We start from the raw sequence: 14750 nt of genomic DNA on the forward strand, positions 1-14750 counted from the left end.
TTCAAACGCTCAATCATTATTCCTGTCCCAAAGAAACCAAAAATCACAGGATTAATGACTACAGACCTGTCACCCTGAAGTCTGTGGTCATGAAATCATTTGAGAGACTGGTGTTGGCCCACCTGAAGAACATCACTGATCCCCTTCAATTTGCTTATCAAGCAAACAGGTCTGTGGATGATGCAGTCAACATGGGATTGCATCATATCCTGCAACATTTGGACTTCAGTTCGGCTTTCAACACCATCATTCCAGCTATACTCCAGAATAAATTACACCAACTCTCTGTTCCCATGTCTGTCTGTCAGTGGATTACCAGCTTTCTGACAGACAGGCAGCAGCTTGTGAGACGGGGAAACTCACTTCTAGCACCTGTACAATCAGCACTGGTGCCCCCCAGGGATGTGTGCTCTCCCCACTACTCTTCTCCCTCTACACCAATGACTGCATCGCCAAGGACCCCTCTGTCAAGCTCCTGAAGTTTGCAGACGACACCACTGTCATCGGCCTCATCCGAGATGACGATGAGTCTGCATACAGAAGGGAGGTTGAATAGCTGGCTGTCTGGTGCAGTCAAAACAACCTTGAGCTGAACATTCTCAAAACGGTGGAGATTATTGTGGACTTTAGGAGGAACACCCCAACACTCACCCCCCTCACCATTCTAAACAGCACTGTGGCAGCAGTGGAGTCATTCAGGTTCCTGGGCACTACCATCTCACAGGACCTGAAGTGGGAGACACACATTGACTCCATTGTGAAAAAGGCCCAGCAGAGGTTGTACTTCATTCGCCAGCTGAGGAAGTTCAACCTGCCACAGGCGCTGCTGATACAGTTTTACTCAGCAGTCATTGAGTCTGTCCTCTGCACTTCAGTAACTGTCTGGTTTGGTTCAGCTATGAAATCAGACATCAGAAGACTACAAAGGACAGTTAGGACTGCTGAGAGGATTATTGGTTGCCCCCTGCCCCCCCTTCAAGAACTATACACTTCCAGAGTGAGGAAAAAGGCTGGAAAAATCACTCTGGACCCCACTCACCCTGCCCATTACCTTTTTGAACTGTTGCCTTCTGGCCGACGCTTCAGAGCTCTGAGAACCAGAACCGTCCGGCACAGGAACAGTTTTTTTCCCTCAGGCAATCCATCTCATGAACAGTTAAATTGCCCCATTGAGCAATAACTATGTGCAATACACAGTTTAGTCTTTTTTATATATATATCCAACACATCCAACCTCTTCTGCCATTTCATTCCTCTGAGAAAGAAAAAAAAAATGTGCAATGTACATAACAGATTTTTATTTGAACTGAACATAACAGATAGTATTAGACTTGCACTACCTATGTGTGTGTCTGTACGTATGTGTATAATTATTTTTTATTTTTTATTATTATCTATGTCTTGCTGCTGTTTTTGTATTGTTTTTGTGTTGTTGTACACTGGAAGCTCCTGTCACCAAGACAAATTCCTTGTATGTGTAAGCATACTTGGCAATAAAGCTGATTCTGATTCTGATTCTGATACGACTCCAGCGGTTAAATGAATGTCTTCTAAAGTGATACGATCACTTTTGGTGCGAAAAATATGAATATTTAAGTACTTTTTTTAACTCTAAATCATCGCTTCCATTCTGCAGATAGTAAGCGGGTGTGACGTAATCGCATTTGCACTTGAAACACGTGAGCACTGATGCACGTACGTCACAGCTGGAAGAGCAGCGCTGTTTACAAGTGAGAAGGAGGAACACTGTACAGTAGCTTGGTTGATTTTGGTATAGATCTGTATTTATCTGTTCCTTTACTCACAATGGTGCGTATGTGTGCTTATCCTGGATGTCTCAACCGAGAGAAGAATGTGAGATTACATCTGTATCACTATAATCACTATAATCTATCGCTTTGGGTACGCTTCACAAGAGGGTTGAGTTCAAGTGATCTCTCGTGTGACATATTTGCTTTGCCATGATACCGATGTAAGTCTAAATTCAGTTCCAACATTTGCAGTTTAGAGATTTCACCATCAGGTGGTAACAATTTTAATAATATACTTCAATAAAATATACTGGAAAATCAAATTATGTCTCTGGCGATCAGAGTTGTAGCCGTCTTAACAGCAACAAAAATGTATACGATTTGTGTTAAACTATCTATAGGTCATGGTTTATTTGATTAATATTATTGTTGTATTTACAGTTGTATTTATGATCTAATTGGATTTTGTATTTGTTTTTGACCATTTCGTTATTTTGAATATATTTTCATTTAGTTTAAAGTGTAATTTAAATTTAGAAATATTTTTGGTTAAATGATTTCATGTTTCAATAAATAAATTGTATTATTCAAAATCAAAATCGAACGGTAGAAGTGAAGTGAGCTGATATCACTCATAATCACTTTTAATACTAGTCATGATTCGTATATCAGTAGATTAAATTTATTAATAATACTTACTTTCCCTATAATTTAACAGAGTGTACATCAAAATCCTGATGAGAATAACATTTTCTAAACATATAAAAGGAGCGTGTCCATATTTCTGTTATTCTAATTCATTGCATACAGTCCATTAACACTACCAACTTCCTATGAATGCGCTGTCTTTGTTTATATCGCTGGTACTTGACAGGGAATGGACTATATAATAGGATGCAGACGCTGCATTAACCGGAGAAGAACCTTCAAATTAAATTGCACATGATCCAGCCCATCGGCACGTTGTGTGCAAAATTTCGCTAAACCCATACAAGCCTAGACTTAGTGCATGCTTGTATGAAAATAACAAAACTTCATGGCCATGCCCACTGACTTTGTGCCTCTATAGTACCCACTATGTGGGTGTTTTTTCAACTTCTGGCAATTTCATGTCCCAGGGGTTGATTTTTATTAAAATGAACAGATTTCAACTTTTTTCTTTTTCTTTTCTTTTTTTTTTAAATGGAGGTCCCATCAAAACTGACTGACAAAGGCTGAAAGAAACATAAACCATTAATATTTATTGTGTGAAAAGGACATCAATGTTTTAAAAAAATCTGTAAATGTCAGAATTTTCAGTTAACGCAACCCCTATTTAGGATACATAAAATGTTAGCTATGAAATTAGCCTTAGAAACACACAAGTGTCAGCCATTTCATTTCAAAAACATTAAAATTTTTATTTCCCTCATTGTCATTTCCACCTATTAAACACAAGAATTTGAGATATGGTGGAAATGACACTGTGGGAATATTCATGACTTTCAGAAAAAAGGACAAAAATAACATTAATCTCATGTGATGCATGTACATACAGTGTTGCACTGCAAAAAAAAAATTTTCTTACAAATTATCTTTGTCTTTTTCTCCAGTAAAAATATTTAAACATCCCTAAAACAAGAAGAAATTAATCAAGAAGCAGAATGTGATAAGATATTAAGTCTTGTTTTTAGAGAAATCTTGCAAAATCTGGTGTGGTTAATTCTTAAATCATGAAAAAACTATTTACCAATGGAATATGAAAAATAAACTAGTTTTTCCTTTGAATTGTCTTACCTCATTGGCAAATAGTTGTTATTTTGTTATAAGCATTAACTTTACGGATTAACGTTACTGAAGTTTGTTAGATGTCTCTGAAAAAAATACAACATATCTCATGTCATCTTGCTTCTCAAGTAAATTTATCTTGTTTCAAGGATTTTTAGAGATTTTAAGTCCAAAGTGCTAAATGAGCCCTAGGTTGAAGAAACACCCATGCTTTGTTATATAATTTGAAATGTTATATACTTACACTATATTTGTGAAATATTTTGTTTGAAAAATGTACATGTGCCATCTTTCTTTCAGATGCTTTGTCATCTAATGTAAATACATTCATAAGTTTTAAGGTTTGATTTGCAGTAAGTGTCCAAATACTTTTTGGGGCCACTGTATACACATTGCAACCTGAAATGTGGTCTTTAGTAGATGCTCATATACTTGAGCCATGCATAAATATCTAATAAGCATACAATCAGAACTGTATGATGTATTGAATGCTTAACGTGAGAGCCCGTCCACTGGATATATATATCAGAATGTCACTGGATTTGCAATGGCATGGCGTCTGCTTATGACATGTGAGATAGAATGTGCTGTAATTTGGCAAAGACTGGTGACACTAACACAGAGGTCCGTTGTGTTGGGACTTTGCCATGGGGAACTTTCAATGCCATTTAAAAAAAAAAAAAAAAAAAAAAAAAAAAAACGTCACGAATGCTCACAATAGAACCACCCTATTGCAAGTGTTCACAGCCAAAAACAAAAGTTCTTTTGGTTCCTCAAGACAACGATGTCTTGTGCTTGGAGTCTGTTGCTTTGTTTGGATCACTGTGTCCATTTGGGATGGTTAGGAGAACGACATGATGGCTTTCAGAGACTTCACGACAACAATTCCTGGCATCTCCCATAACTGCTTTTTAACAAGAGACAAGATCTCTTTTTACATGTTGCTTTGGATCAGGTCATCTTTTATTTAGATGCTCTTCCATCATCTAGAGTTCTGTCGTCTTCGTGGTCTTCTAAATGTACTGTCTAGATCTTTAGTCGGATCACTAGTTTGTTTCTGCCTCTGTGTTTCCAGCCATTGACCCCTTCTCTTGTCCTCTCTTGTCATCGCTAGATATCTTCTTGTCTCTTACTAAAAGTAATTGTTCTGACGTTGCAGAGTGGAGTTGCAGGGGTAAGCCAGACCCTCAAATACAGCAATATGGCCAGAAGAACAGACACGAGGGAACGCCACGGCCAAGAGAGACTCACAAAAGCCGGAGGCGCTTTCTCTCTGGGGAGATCACATGGTAAAAAGACAGAGGTAAGCGTTTAGACTTACCCAAAATGAATTTCATTTGTCTTTCATCAAAATTAAACGACTGTGGTCCCCAAAAATGTATTTGGCCACTCTTAAAAAATGTCTGAATGTCATTGCATTGGATTGCAAAATATCAAAGTCAGTGTCATCTGCAAACTAATGATGCTAAAGCTTTTCTTACAACTAACTTCACTTTTCTTTGTCTTTTATTTGCAATTACTTTTAACCTAATTATCACAAGGTAATTTTTACTGGACGTGTAAAGTCAGTTCCCCTCCAGTTTACACATGTAATTAACTATGGACGTTAACTTTGGACATGTTCCATTAATGTCTAAATCATTTCTTCATTTTGAATAGCTGATCTGTTGTTTTATTTAAAACCAAAAAAACTTCTGTTTCTGAAATGTTTTGCTTGAAATTGTGCTTGTCTTTCTTTAAAGGAATAGTTCACCTAAAAATGACAATACTTTCATCATTTACTCATCCTAATGTCATCTCAAACTCGTATGACTTTCTCAAGTGCTAGAAAGAGTAATCGGGCTTGAAATCACAATCGTGCCTAGAAACTGCAATGGTAAGATGCACAATTACATTTTGGTCTGTTCTCACACAAAACTGATTGGATTATTTAAAAAAAAAAAAAAAAAACATGGATTAAACCAAGAGGTTTATGGATTACCTTTATGCTGCCTTTATGTCCTTTTTGGAGTTGGAAAATTTGGTCACCATTCATTTGCATTGTATGGACAAACACATCATATCTCCATTAAAATATCTTCATTTGTGTTCAGTGGAAGAAAGTCATATGAGTTTGAGCAGTGCTTGAAGTGGAAGAAAAAAAGTGCAGAGACTGTCCATGTTAGTATTAAATTAGATTTTTTTTATTTTTTTTATTTTTTTTTTGGGAAATGATACTCGGAGACCTCTTTTGTTCACAACATATGTTTATTTAAATATAAATAAATATATTTGGGGGTTTCTATATGGCAGGGCTCTTCAACTATTTTCTTTGTGGGCTAGATTATCCAGATGAAAACTCAATGGGGGACAAACATTTTTCCATATTGTTCTTACCTAACACTTTCATTATAACTAACATAGTAACATTAAAAACAAAACACTGTTAATAATATGTTTGCTTACATTAAAATAGTCAGCGGTATTTAATTAATATGTTTTAAGGTCTGGCCATAAATTCCTTTTTAAGATCTGGCTTAAGAACAAAATTGACCTAACACCCTCAAATAACCAATACGTTTCGATTAACTTTACTTTGAAAATAAAAACATACAATGTAGGTTTATTGTTTATGAAAACAGAGGAAGAACATTTAGGTCTGCTAAAGTCTGTATATCTTTGACAGTATTAACCCACATAAGAAAACAATGGCACTCTAATGTAGAACTGTCTTTTTAGGTAAAATAATGAAAAAATGCAATTATCCTCCCATTCAGGAGGGGAAAATGAGCTTTTCCTTGTCCTGCACATGGTGAATTTGTGCAGGAGACATATTTGTGCAAATAATCATTGGTAAACGGAGAGCAATTTGATGATGTTCGGGAGTGAGAACTCTGACACAGATCTGATTATAGAACCAAACACAATCAGGATATATACATGTATGCAAGTTTAATGAAGTTTCATGGTACAGTATCACTTTTAACGAGCACAACTGACCATGAACAGATGAGACACGAAGAATGGAGAACAAAAGGAAGCGTTTATGTGTATTTACTTTTAAAGGTTCGGTTTTCATCATCGATTTATTTGTTGTTGAAAAAGGTTGTGCATATGAGCTGACATCACCTCTGTAACAGCTGTGAAGTGTTTTTAAGTCTGTAATTTTGTCCACACCTGCAAAATAATTTGCATGAATACATTTTGATTGAATAAGACGTGATAAAATGTGTTTACCTAAAAGTTACTGGTTCATGTTTTAAAGAGCAGTGTAACGGAACTAAGCCCAGACAAGCTTAAACACGCGTGCTCCGCTGATGCTGTTGCACGTGCCGATGAGTGTTGTTAAACTCACTGCTGAGTTTTGCGCAGAGAGCGCTCAGATGTTTAGACTGTGACGCAATTTTTTCAAAATCCATCAGAGGGTCAGATAAATTGGTGGGCCGCATCAAATCATCCACTGTATTACATTAAATAAAGAAATGACATCATACCGGAAGACTCTGAAAAGTGGTGGTAGGTAAGAAAAACTGCCGGTATTCTGTTGACTAAATTAGAGATGTGCAGGTACTGCGTACTAGTTAGCACCCGCCCATTTCAAGCACTGAGTTTGAGATGACATAAGGGTGAGTAAATAATGAGAGAATGATCATTTTTGGGTGAATTATTGGGTTTTCTGCATTAGAGGGACTGAATTAAACATATTTTCCCTCACTAATCCAAACAGGATTCCCCCTTATCTGGGAAACTGAATTAATGAATTCAGAGTGACACCAAAGGAAGTCTTTTGATGTTACCATTTAAGGCCATTGCTCTTGTTTAGATTTCAAACTAGTGTAGCTCAGTTTAACTGGTGTTGTTTGAATAGTGACACAGACTTGAAGGGGTGGAGCATCACAGAAATCCGCTAAGATTCTCGTTACTCAAATTGAAATCTTCTGTTTATTTTTGGAAGAGACACAAGACATTCATATGCAGTGAAACTAAACACGACTTCAAACAGTGCATTTCGTGTAAGTCTAATGGTGATGATTATCTAACCCTTCTGACAAAAATAGCTTAAACCAATCTTAGGTGGTTGGCTGGTCTCCCAACCTGGCCAAGCTGGTTATACTGGTCTGTTTTGCTGGTTTAGGAGGTTTTTTTGTTTTTTGTTTTTGTGCTATTATAGTTTTGAATTTTGTTTTTATTTCTATTTTCTTTTCCAATTTGTTCTTACTTTGATACATTGTATTTTTCACTAGATTTCACTCTTTAATAATGCATTTTAGTTTAGTTTCAGTGTTTCCTATTAGGTTGATTTTTACTTTTACTTTTATTTCAGTCAACAAAAATGTTTTAATTTAGTTTTTCGTTTCAGTTTCGTTAACAGTATTTACTCTTGTCCACTTTTGGTCAAGCCGGTGGAACCGCAAACCGGCTAAACTTGGCCAGGTTGGGAGACCAGCTAAACCAGTTTAGACCACAAACGCAGGCTAGTTTAAAGTGATAATTAACCAAAAAATTTAAACTCACCCTCATGTTTTTCCAAACCAGTATGGATTTCTGTCTTCTGTGGAACACAAAAGGAGATTTCAGGCCGAATAGCCTCAGTCAACATTCACTTTCATTTTCATTTCATCATCTTTTTTTCCATACAATGAAAGGGAATGGTGACTGAGGCTGCCATTCTGCAACATCTTTTGTTTTCCATGGAAGAAAGAAATTAATATGGGTTTGGAACAACATGAGGGTGGGTAAATGATTTTTGGGTCAACTATCCCTTTAAGCTGTTTATTCAGCCGGTAAATTCAATCAATTTTAGAACTAAAGCACACAGTTCCTTGTCTGTTGTTCTTTAGTGGTTGACATCTTACATTTGCTACATTAAGGGTATTGCAAGAATATAGTTTGTCTGTTGTAAGGGATGTGAGTTGTAAATGCCTTTTAAATGCCTTGTATTTGGAGCTTGTTTGCAACCGGACTGTGTCTTGCTGTTTAGAGGAAGTAGAACTGACAACTGACCGATTTACAAGTTTGGGGCTCGTGTGAAAGATATTGAAAGGAATGTTCCACACTTCTATCATTCTGAAATGCATCTGACATGCAAAGAATGGAAAATAAGACTCTTCACGGATTGTCAAAACATCTTAGTCCAAGTTTGATAACAACCACAATTTATGGAGCACTTATGGAGTCTCAAGTCACCCCTTATTAAAACAGCTTGGATTGAAGATAAGCGATTAATTTGGAAATTTCTATAATATAGTTCACCCAATAATGAATATTCTGTCTTCGTTTACTCACCCTTATGTCTTCATTTTACTCACTCAATGTTCTGTCTTCCATGAAACACAAAAGTACATAATTTATTAAGCAGAATGTTTGAGACTGATAGCCTCTTGTGTTTCACAGAAGAAAGAAAGTCATATGGGTTTGAAATGGCATGAGGGTGAGTAAATGACACTAAAAAAGGGTAAAGTGTTAGGGCTTTGAGAAATGACAGAGAAAACAAGCAATTGCCAGTTCTTCCTTTACCTCATTTTAAAGTTTTTCATTTCAAAGGCACATACTCCCTTGCATTGTTCCCAAAACAATATCCGATGAGCAACAGTGGGTTTAAATGAGCACAATATCTGTGGGAATTCTGTCCTTTTCTGTCCGGCTGAAGAACTGGGCCAGATGTGTTTGTTTAATCTCCACATAGCTGAAGCCGCACTGCAGTGCTGGGTACATTTTGTGGTCCATGTATGAGAACCCCGCTAAAGGCCTCTGGCAGGGATCGGGGAGGTGATACGGGTGTGAGTATATGTGTTAGTGTGAGTTAGAATGTGTGTCTGTGTGAGAGCGCAGGAGGGTAAGTTGAAGAGGGTAATTGGATTGGAGGGGGTAATAGAGTGATTTGGCTTTGTGCACTCTGACAAAATGAAGTCTTGAGGTTCTTGGAGAAGATTAGCAGGTCAAAAGCTCCAGAGGCATGTGGAGGCCTTCAGATCACTCGAATGAATGTAGGCCAGTCTCTTGTAGATAACAAGTACTAAATTTGAAAGCTCAATACGTCTTTCTAACATCAGTGGCATAATTATCATTTGAATCATTAAATTCATAATATATATATATATATATTAATCTTTGTTAATGTTAGTTAATAAAAATAATTTTTTTATTGTTAGTTCATGTTAGTTAATATTGCATCAACTAATGTTAACAAATACAACTTTTGATTTAAAAAATGTATTAGTATGTTGAAATTAACATTAACTAAGATTAATAAATGCTTAATAATTCTTACTGTTCAGACTTAGCTCATGTTAACTAATGTTATTAACTAATGTTAACAAATGGCACCTTATTGTAAAGTGTTACCAGTTGGTTATGCTCACATGTGGATGGCATATGAGTAAAACAGAAAATTTGCTCTGGATTTCATGTGTAATTACTCAAAATGTAAATCGCAATAATAATAATATTTGCTTGTAGCCTGAGCCCATTCTGGCACCAACACTGTCTACTCTCTACCTTCCCACACTGATTGTGAGGTATAAACACATGGACTTGTATTGTTCTGGCTAGTTTTTGTTTGGCTGTTGGCTTCTGCTTTTGCTATGTCATAGTGGTTACTGGAAATAGAACAACTAGCTGGACCAGTGGAACACATCAGCTACTTTGAAACTGTTCATAAATCTACAAGGATTTGCGCACTGATAGAACGTTTATGTTGACATAGTCAATGTTACAGGGAAGTTGTATATCAAAAATATGACTCAGGATACGGACCTATGTAGCCAATCAGTTTATTACAACTTTAACATCAACCACTGAAGGTGAAAGAGTTTTTTTTCCCCAGTCAGTTACATCACTGCTTTACCACACTGTACATGTGACTCAGTTGTAAAATCTTTAAATAAAATATACTATTAAAAGCAAGCACAAAATTCTCACTGAACTTGGAACAAGCTTTTTTTTTAAAGATGTTGCAAACCTATGGTTAACTGCAGCTTCTGTACTATACATAATTTGCCCCAAAAATTTGTCAATTCTGTCATTTGTTTTGGTCATTTTTATCATTTACTCACCCTTGTGTCGTTCCAATCCCATGTAACTCTCTTTCTTTTGTGGAACACAAAAGTAGGAATTCTGAAGAATGTTTTCATCAAGAAAGCATACAGTGACCAGGGTCTTTCAAGCTCTAAAAATGACAAAAATGTCAGAAGAAAATTTATTATTCCCTCCACTGTATATTCAAAAATGCTGTGTGAAGACACAAGCCAGGTTTGATGTTGATGATGCAAATGCCATTGGTTCTTGAGTTCAGTTCATGTGACCTGTCATGTTTCAGCAAGTTTGAATATGCACAAATGCAGATGAGATATGAGAGCAGTGGTGGAGAAGATTATCAGTGAATAAGGGCTTAAATTTCAGTCTGTTTCACTCAGAAAGTTATTGTATGGCCTAAGAAGACTTGTTATATAGTGCATGAGTCATGTGGACTACTTTTATGTTACATTTTGTTATTTTTTGGAGCATGACAGTCCATGGTCATTGTATTATGCAAAAGAACAGCTTAAACATTCTTAAAAAAATGTGCCCTTTGGTGTTCCATGTAAGAGAGAAAGCTATCAAAGCTGTCAGAAGACTTAAAATATAGCACACAAGTTGTATGAACTACTTTCATGGTCGGTTTTTGTCATTTTAAGAGCTCCGCAGTCTGTACTGTACTGCTGTATTATCACTGTAACAGTCTTCAAAATTTCTTATTTGTATTCCATAGAAGAAAGCAAGCCCTATGTAGATCACAGCATTCCTTTAATTTGTTGAATTCAGTGTTGGTGGCTTGTTTTTATTTGATAACATTTTTGGAATCAATACATGGACCCACATAGGCTGTGTGCTGGTGGTGAGCAGTGGTAAACTGGGTCTTCTCTATCCACCTGTGCGGAGGGTCCATGCTGGCCCTCCAGCTCCCCGTGGGACCAACAGTTGAGGCAGGATAGGGGAGCTAAGCGGCTCAGTAGGATGAAGATAGATTACTGGGCCAAGCCCAATTCAGGAGGCCAGAATTTGTTTTGCCCTTGCAGAGGTTAAGCCTCAGTTTGGGACATTGGGCGAGGAGCACCCCTGCAAAGTGTCAAAATACAGCTGGGTTGAGAGGTCAGAACTGTGAGCTTTTGCTCTTTTAGTTTCTTTCGCTTTTTCTTTGCATACCTAGCAGGATGTCCAAACTGTTAAGCAATTAATGCAATATTTGTTTTATTTTCTCACTTCCTGAAACTTCACTAATGTTTTTCACCACTTTCTGTGGCTAAAATTGGCATATATAAATTTTCAGGAGGGACACGCTGGACTAGATTGCACATCCTAGCACAGAAACTGACAGAGTGGAGCAATGCACACTTATTCATTACGTGCAACGCATGTCCCTGGCATAATAAACACGGGAGCGGATTTACTGTACGGAGAATCACATCACGAGATTGAAAATCACGTCTCAAGATTCAGTTGTGCTTTGCCCACCTGTTGTGCTTCCTCCTAAGTGAGCGGTTGTCATTCTGTTGATGCAGCTCATAAAAACACATGTACTTCAAGATTGAATTGCTTGTATGGTAGGAAAAAACTTACTTTTATTACGGAATTTATGTACGAGTCAGTGGGCATGATTAATTGTGTACATTTTTTTTACACGTTAAATTTAATTTAATTACTCTTACTAATTTAATGCTATACATACTGTATATTTGGGTTATATTCAGGAATTATCTTTATTAGGGGTCCTTTCTCAGAAAATGTATACAGGTGCATCTCAATAAATTAGAATGTCATGGAAAAGTTCATTTATTTCAGTAATTCAACTCAAATTGTGAAACTCGTGTATTAAATAAATTCAATGCACACAGACTGAAGTAGTTTAAGTCTTTGGTTCTTTTAATTGTGATGATTTTAGCTCACATTTAACAAAAACCCACCAATTCACTATCTCAAAAAATTAGAATATGGTGACATGCCAATCAGCTAATCAACTCAAAACACCTGCAAAGGTTTCCTGAGCCTTCAAAATGGTCTCTCAGTTTGGTTCACTAGGCTACACAATCATGGGGAAGACTGCTGATCTGACAGTTGTCCAGAAGACAATCATTGACACCCTTCACAAGGAGGGTAAGCCACAAACATTCATTGCCAAAGAAGCTGGCTGTTCACAGAGTGCTGTATCCAAGCATGTTAACAGAAAGTTGAGTGGAAGGAAAAAGTGTGGAAGAAAAAGATGCACAACCAACCGAGAGAACCGCAGCCTTATGATTGTCAAGCAAAATTGATTTTCGAAAATCGATTTTGGGTGAACTTCACAAGGAATGGACTGAGGCTGGGGTCAAGGCATCAAGAGCCACCACACACAGACATGTCAAGGAATTTGGCTACAGTTGTCGTATTCCTCTTGTTAAGCCACTCCTGAACCACAGACAACGTCAGAGGCGTCTTACCTGGGCTAAAGAGAAGAAGAACTGGACTGTTGCCCAGTGTTCCAAAGTCCTCTTTTCAGATGAGAGCAAGTTTTGTATTTCATTTGGAAACCAAGGTCCTAGAGTCTGGAGGAAGGGTGGAGAAGCTCATAGCCCAAGTTGCTTGAAGTCCAGTGTTAAGTTTCCACAGTCTGTGATGATTTGGGGTGCAATGTCATCTGCTGGTGTAGGTCCATTGTGTTTTTTGAAAACCAAAGTCACTGCACCCGTTTACCAAGAAATTTTGGAGCACTTCATGTTTCCTTCTGCTGACCAGCTTTTTAAAGATGCTGATTTCATTTTCCAGCAGGATTTGGCACCTGCCCACACTGCCAAAAGCACCAAAAGTTGGTTAAATGACCATGGTGTTGGTGTGCTTGACTGGCCAGTAAACTCACCAGACCTGAACCCCATAGAGAATCTATGGGGTATTGTCAAGAGGAAAATGAGGAACAAGAGACCAAAAAATGCAGATGAGCTGAAGGCCACTGTCAAAGAAACCTGGGCTTCCATACCACCTCAGCAGTGCCACAAGCTGATCACCTCCATGCCATGCCAAATTGAGGCAGTAATTAAAGCAAAAGGAGCCCCTACCAAGTATTGAGTACATATACAGTAAATGAACATACTTTCCAGAAGGCCAACAATTCACTAAAAATGTTTTTTTTTATTGGTCTTATGATGTATTCTAATTTTTTGAGATAGTGAATTGGTGGGTTTTTGTTAAATGTGAGCCAAATCATCACAATTAAAAGAACCAAAGACTTAAACTACTTCAGTCTGTGTGCATTGAATTTATTTAATACACGAGTTTCACAATTTGAGTTGAATTACTGAAATAAATGAACTTTTCCACGACATTCTAATTTATTGAGATGCACCTGTATATAATATATGTGATTTTTTTATTTGATATTTATGGTAATTTACGGTAACACAATTCACAGCCCTACTAAATATCTTAAAAACGAGATATTCACTGGAGAAGTAAAATTACGAAAGATATTAAGAACTGTTTTCAAAGAATATTTCTTGAAGTTTATTTAGCTGAGCCCATTGGCAAATTGATTATTTCTTGTTTTAAGAAATGAAACATTTTTACAGTGCGAAAAAGATATGTTCTTTGAAGACAAGCATAATTATCATAAACATTTTTGGTCCTCGAGTAAATGTATCTTGTTATGAGGTCGTTTAGATATTTTTACTGGAAAATGAGACAAATACTGATTAAGAAAATTATATTTTTGCATTGTGTATCAGTTAGACACAGGAGGACATTAATGTTAAATTGTTTCTGTCCTTCCTGGGCATGATACACATCACCTGCACTTCCTGTTGGACATACACACACAAACACACACTCTTACATGTACGCAACGTATAAAGTGATGCATGGACCTTTCACCACCAGTAGACTTGAGAGGCGTTTTGACAGTGAGGTTTTAACATATACATTACATTCAAAATCAGCAACACGAGGTGTTTATACAACTTCTTTGGACTTAATTTAAAAACAGGAGTAATTCAGGCATCGGTTTGATCCTACATTATCCTTCCTTTTGAGTCATCTTTAATTTCCTTTGAGAGAAATAATCAACCCTGGTTGTTTTGTTTCCTTTTCCAAATCCTCCTTTTTGCGAAACGTGCCCGAGATGAGTTGTACGAAGCAGATATGGTGTTTGTTTTATGTACATTTGCTTAACCCTTTCTTGGACTTATGGGTCAATTTGACCCTATTTAATTTTTAACACTGATTTACATCAACTTAACTTTATGTTTT

At 36.9% G+C, this 14750-nt stretch overlaps 1 protein-coding gene across 2 annotated transcripts in view; it reads left to right on the forward strand.

Moving 5' to 3' along the window:
- stard13b (StAR-related lipid transfer (START) domain containing 13b) overlaps positions 1-14750 on the forward strand; it is a 131048-nt gene that overhangs the window by 15715 nt on the left and 100583 nt on the right. The window contains exons 1-2 of one of the 2 annotated variants that reach the window (XM_051679567.1): positions 4052-4537; positions 4678-4821. In XM_051679567.1, the coding sequence (XP_051535527.1) occupies positions 4490-4537; positions 4678-4821 (192 nt within the window). In that variant the 5' untranslated portion in view covers positions 4052-4489. Of the gene's footprint in view, positions 1-4051; positions 4538-4677; positions 4822-14750 lie in introns of those variants that run through there. The other variant, XM_051679566.1, reaches the window with a different exon arrangement.

Source organism: Myxocyprinus asiaticus, chromosome 39 (genome assembly GCF_019703515.2).
Source record: "Myxocyprinus asiaticus isolate MX2 ecotype Aquarium Trade chromosome 39, UBuf_Myxa_2, whole genome shotgun sequence".
In the NCBI taxonomy this organism is placed as follows: domain Eukaryota; kingdom Metazoa; phylum Chordata; class Actinopteri; order Cypriniformes; family Catostomidae; genus Myxocyprinus; species Myxocyprinus asiaticus.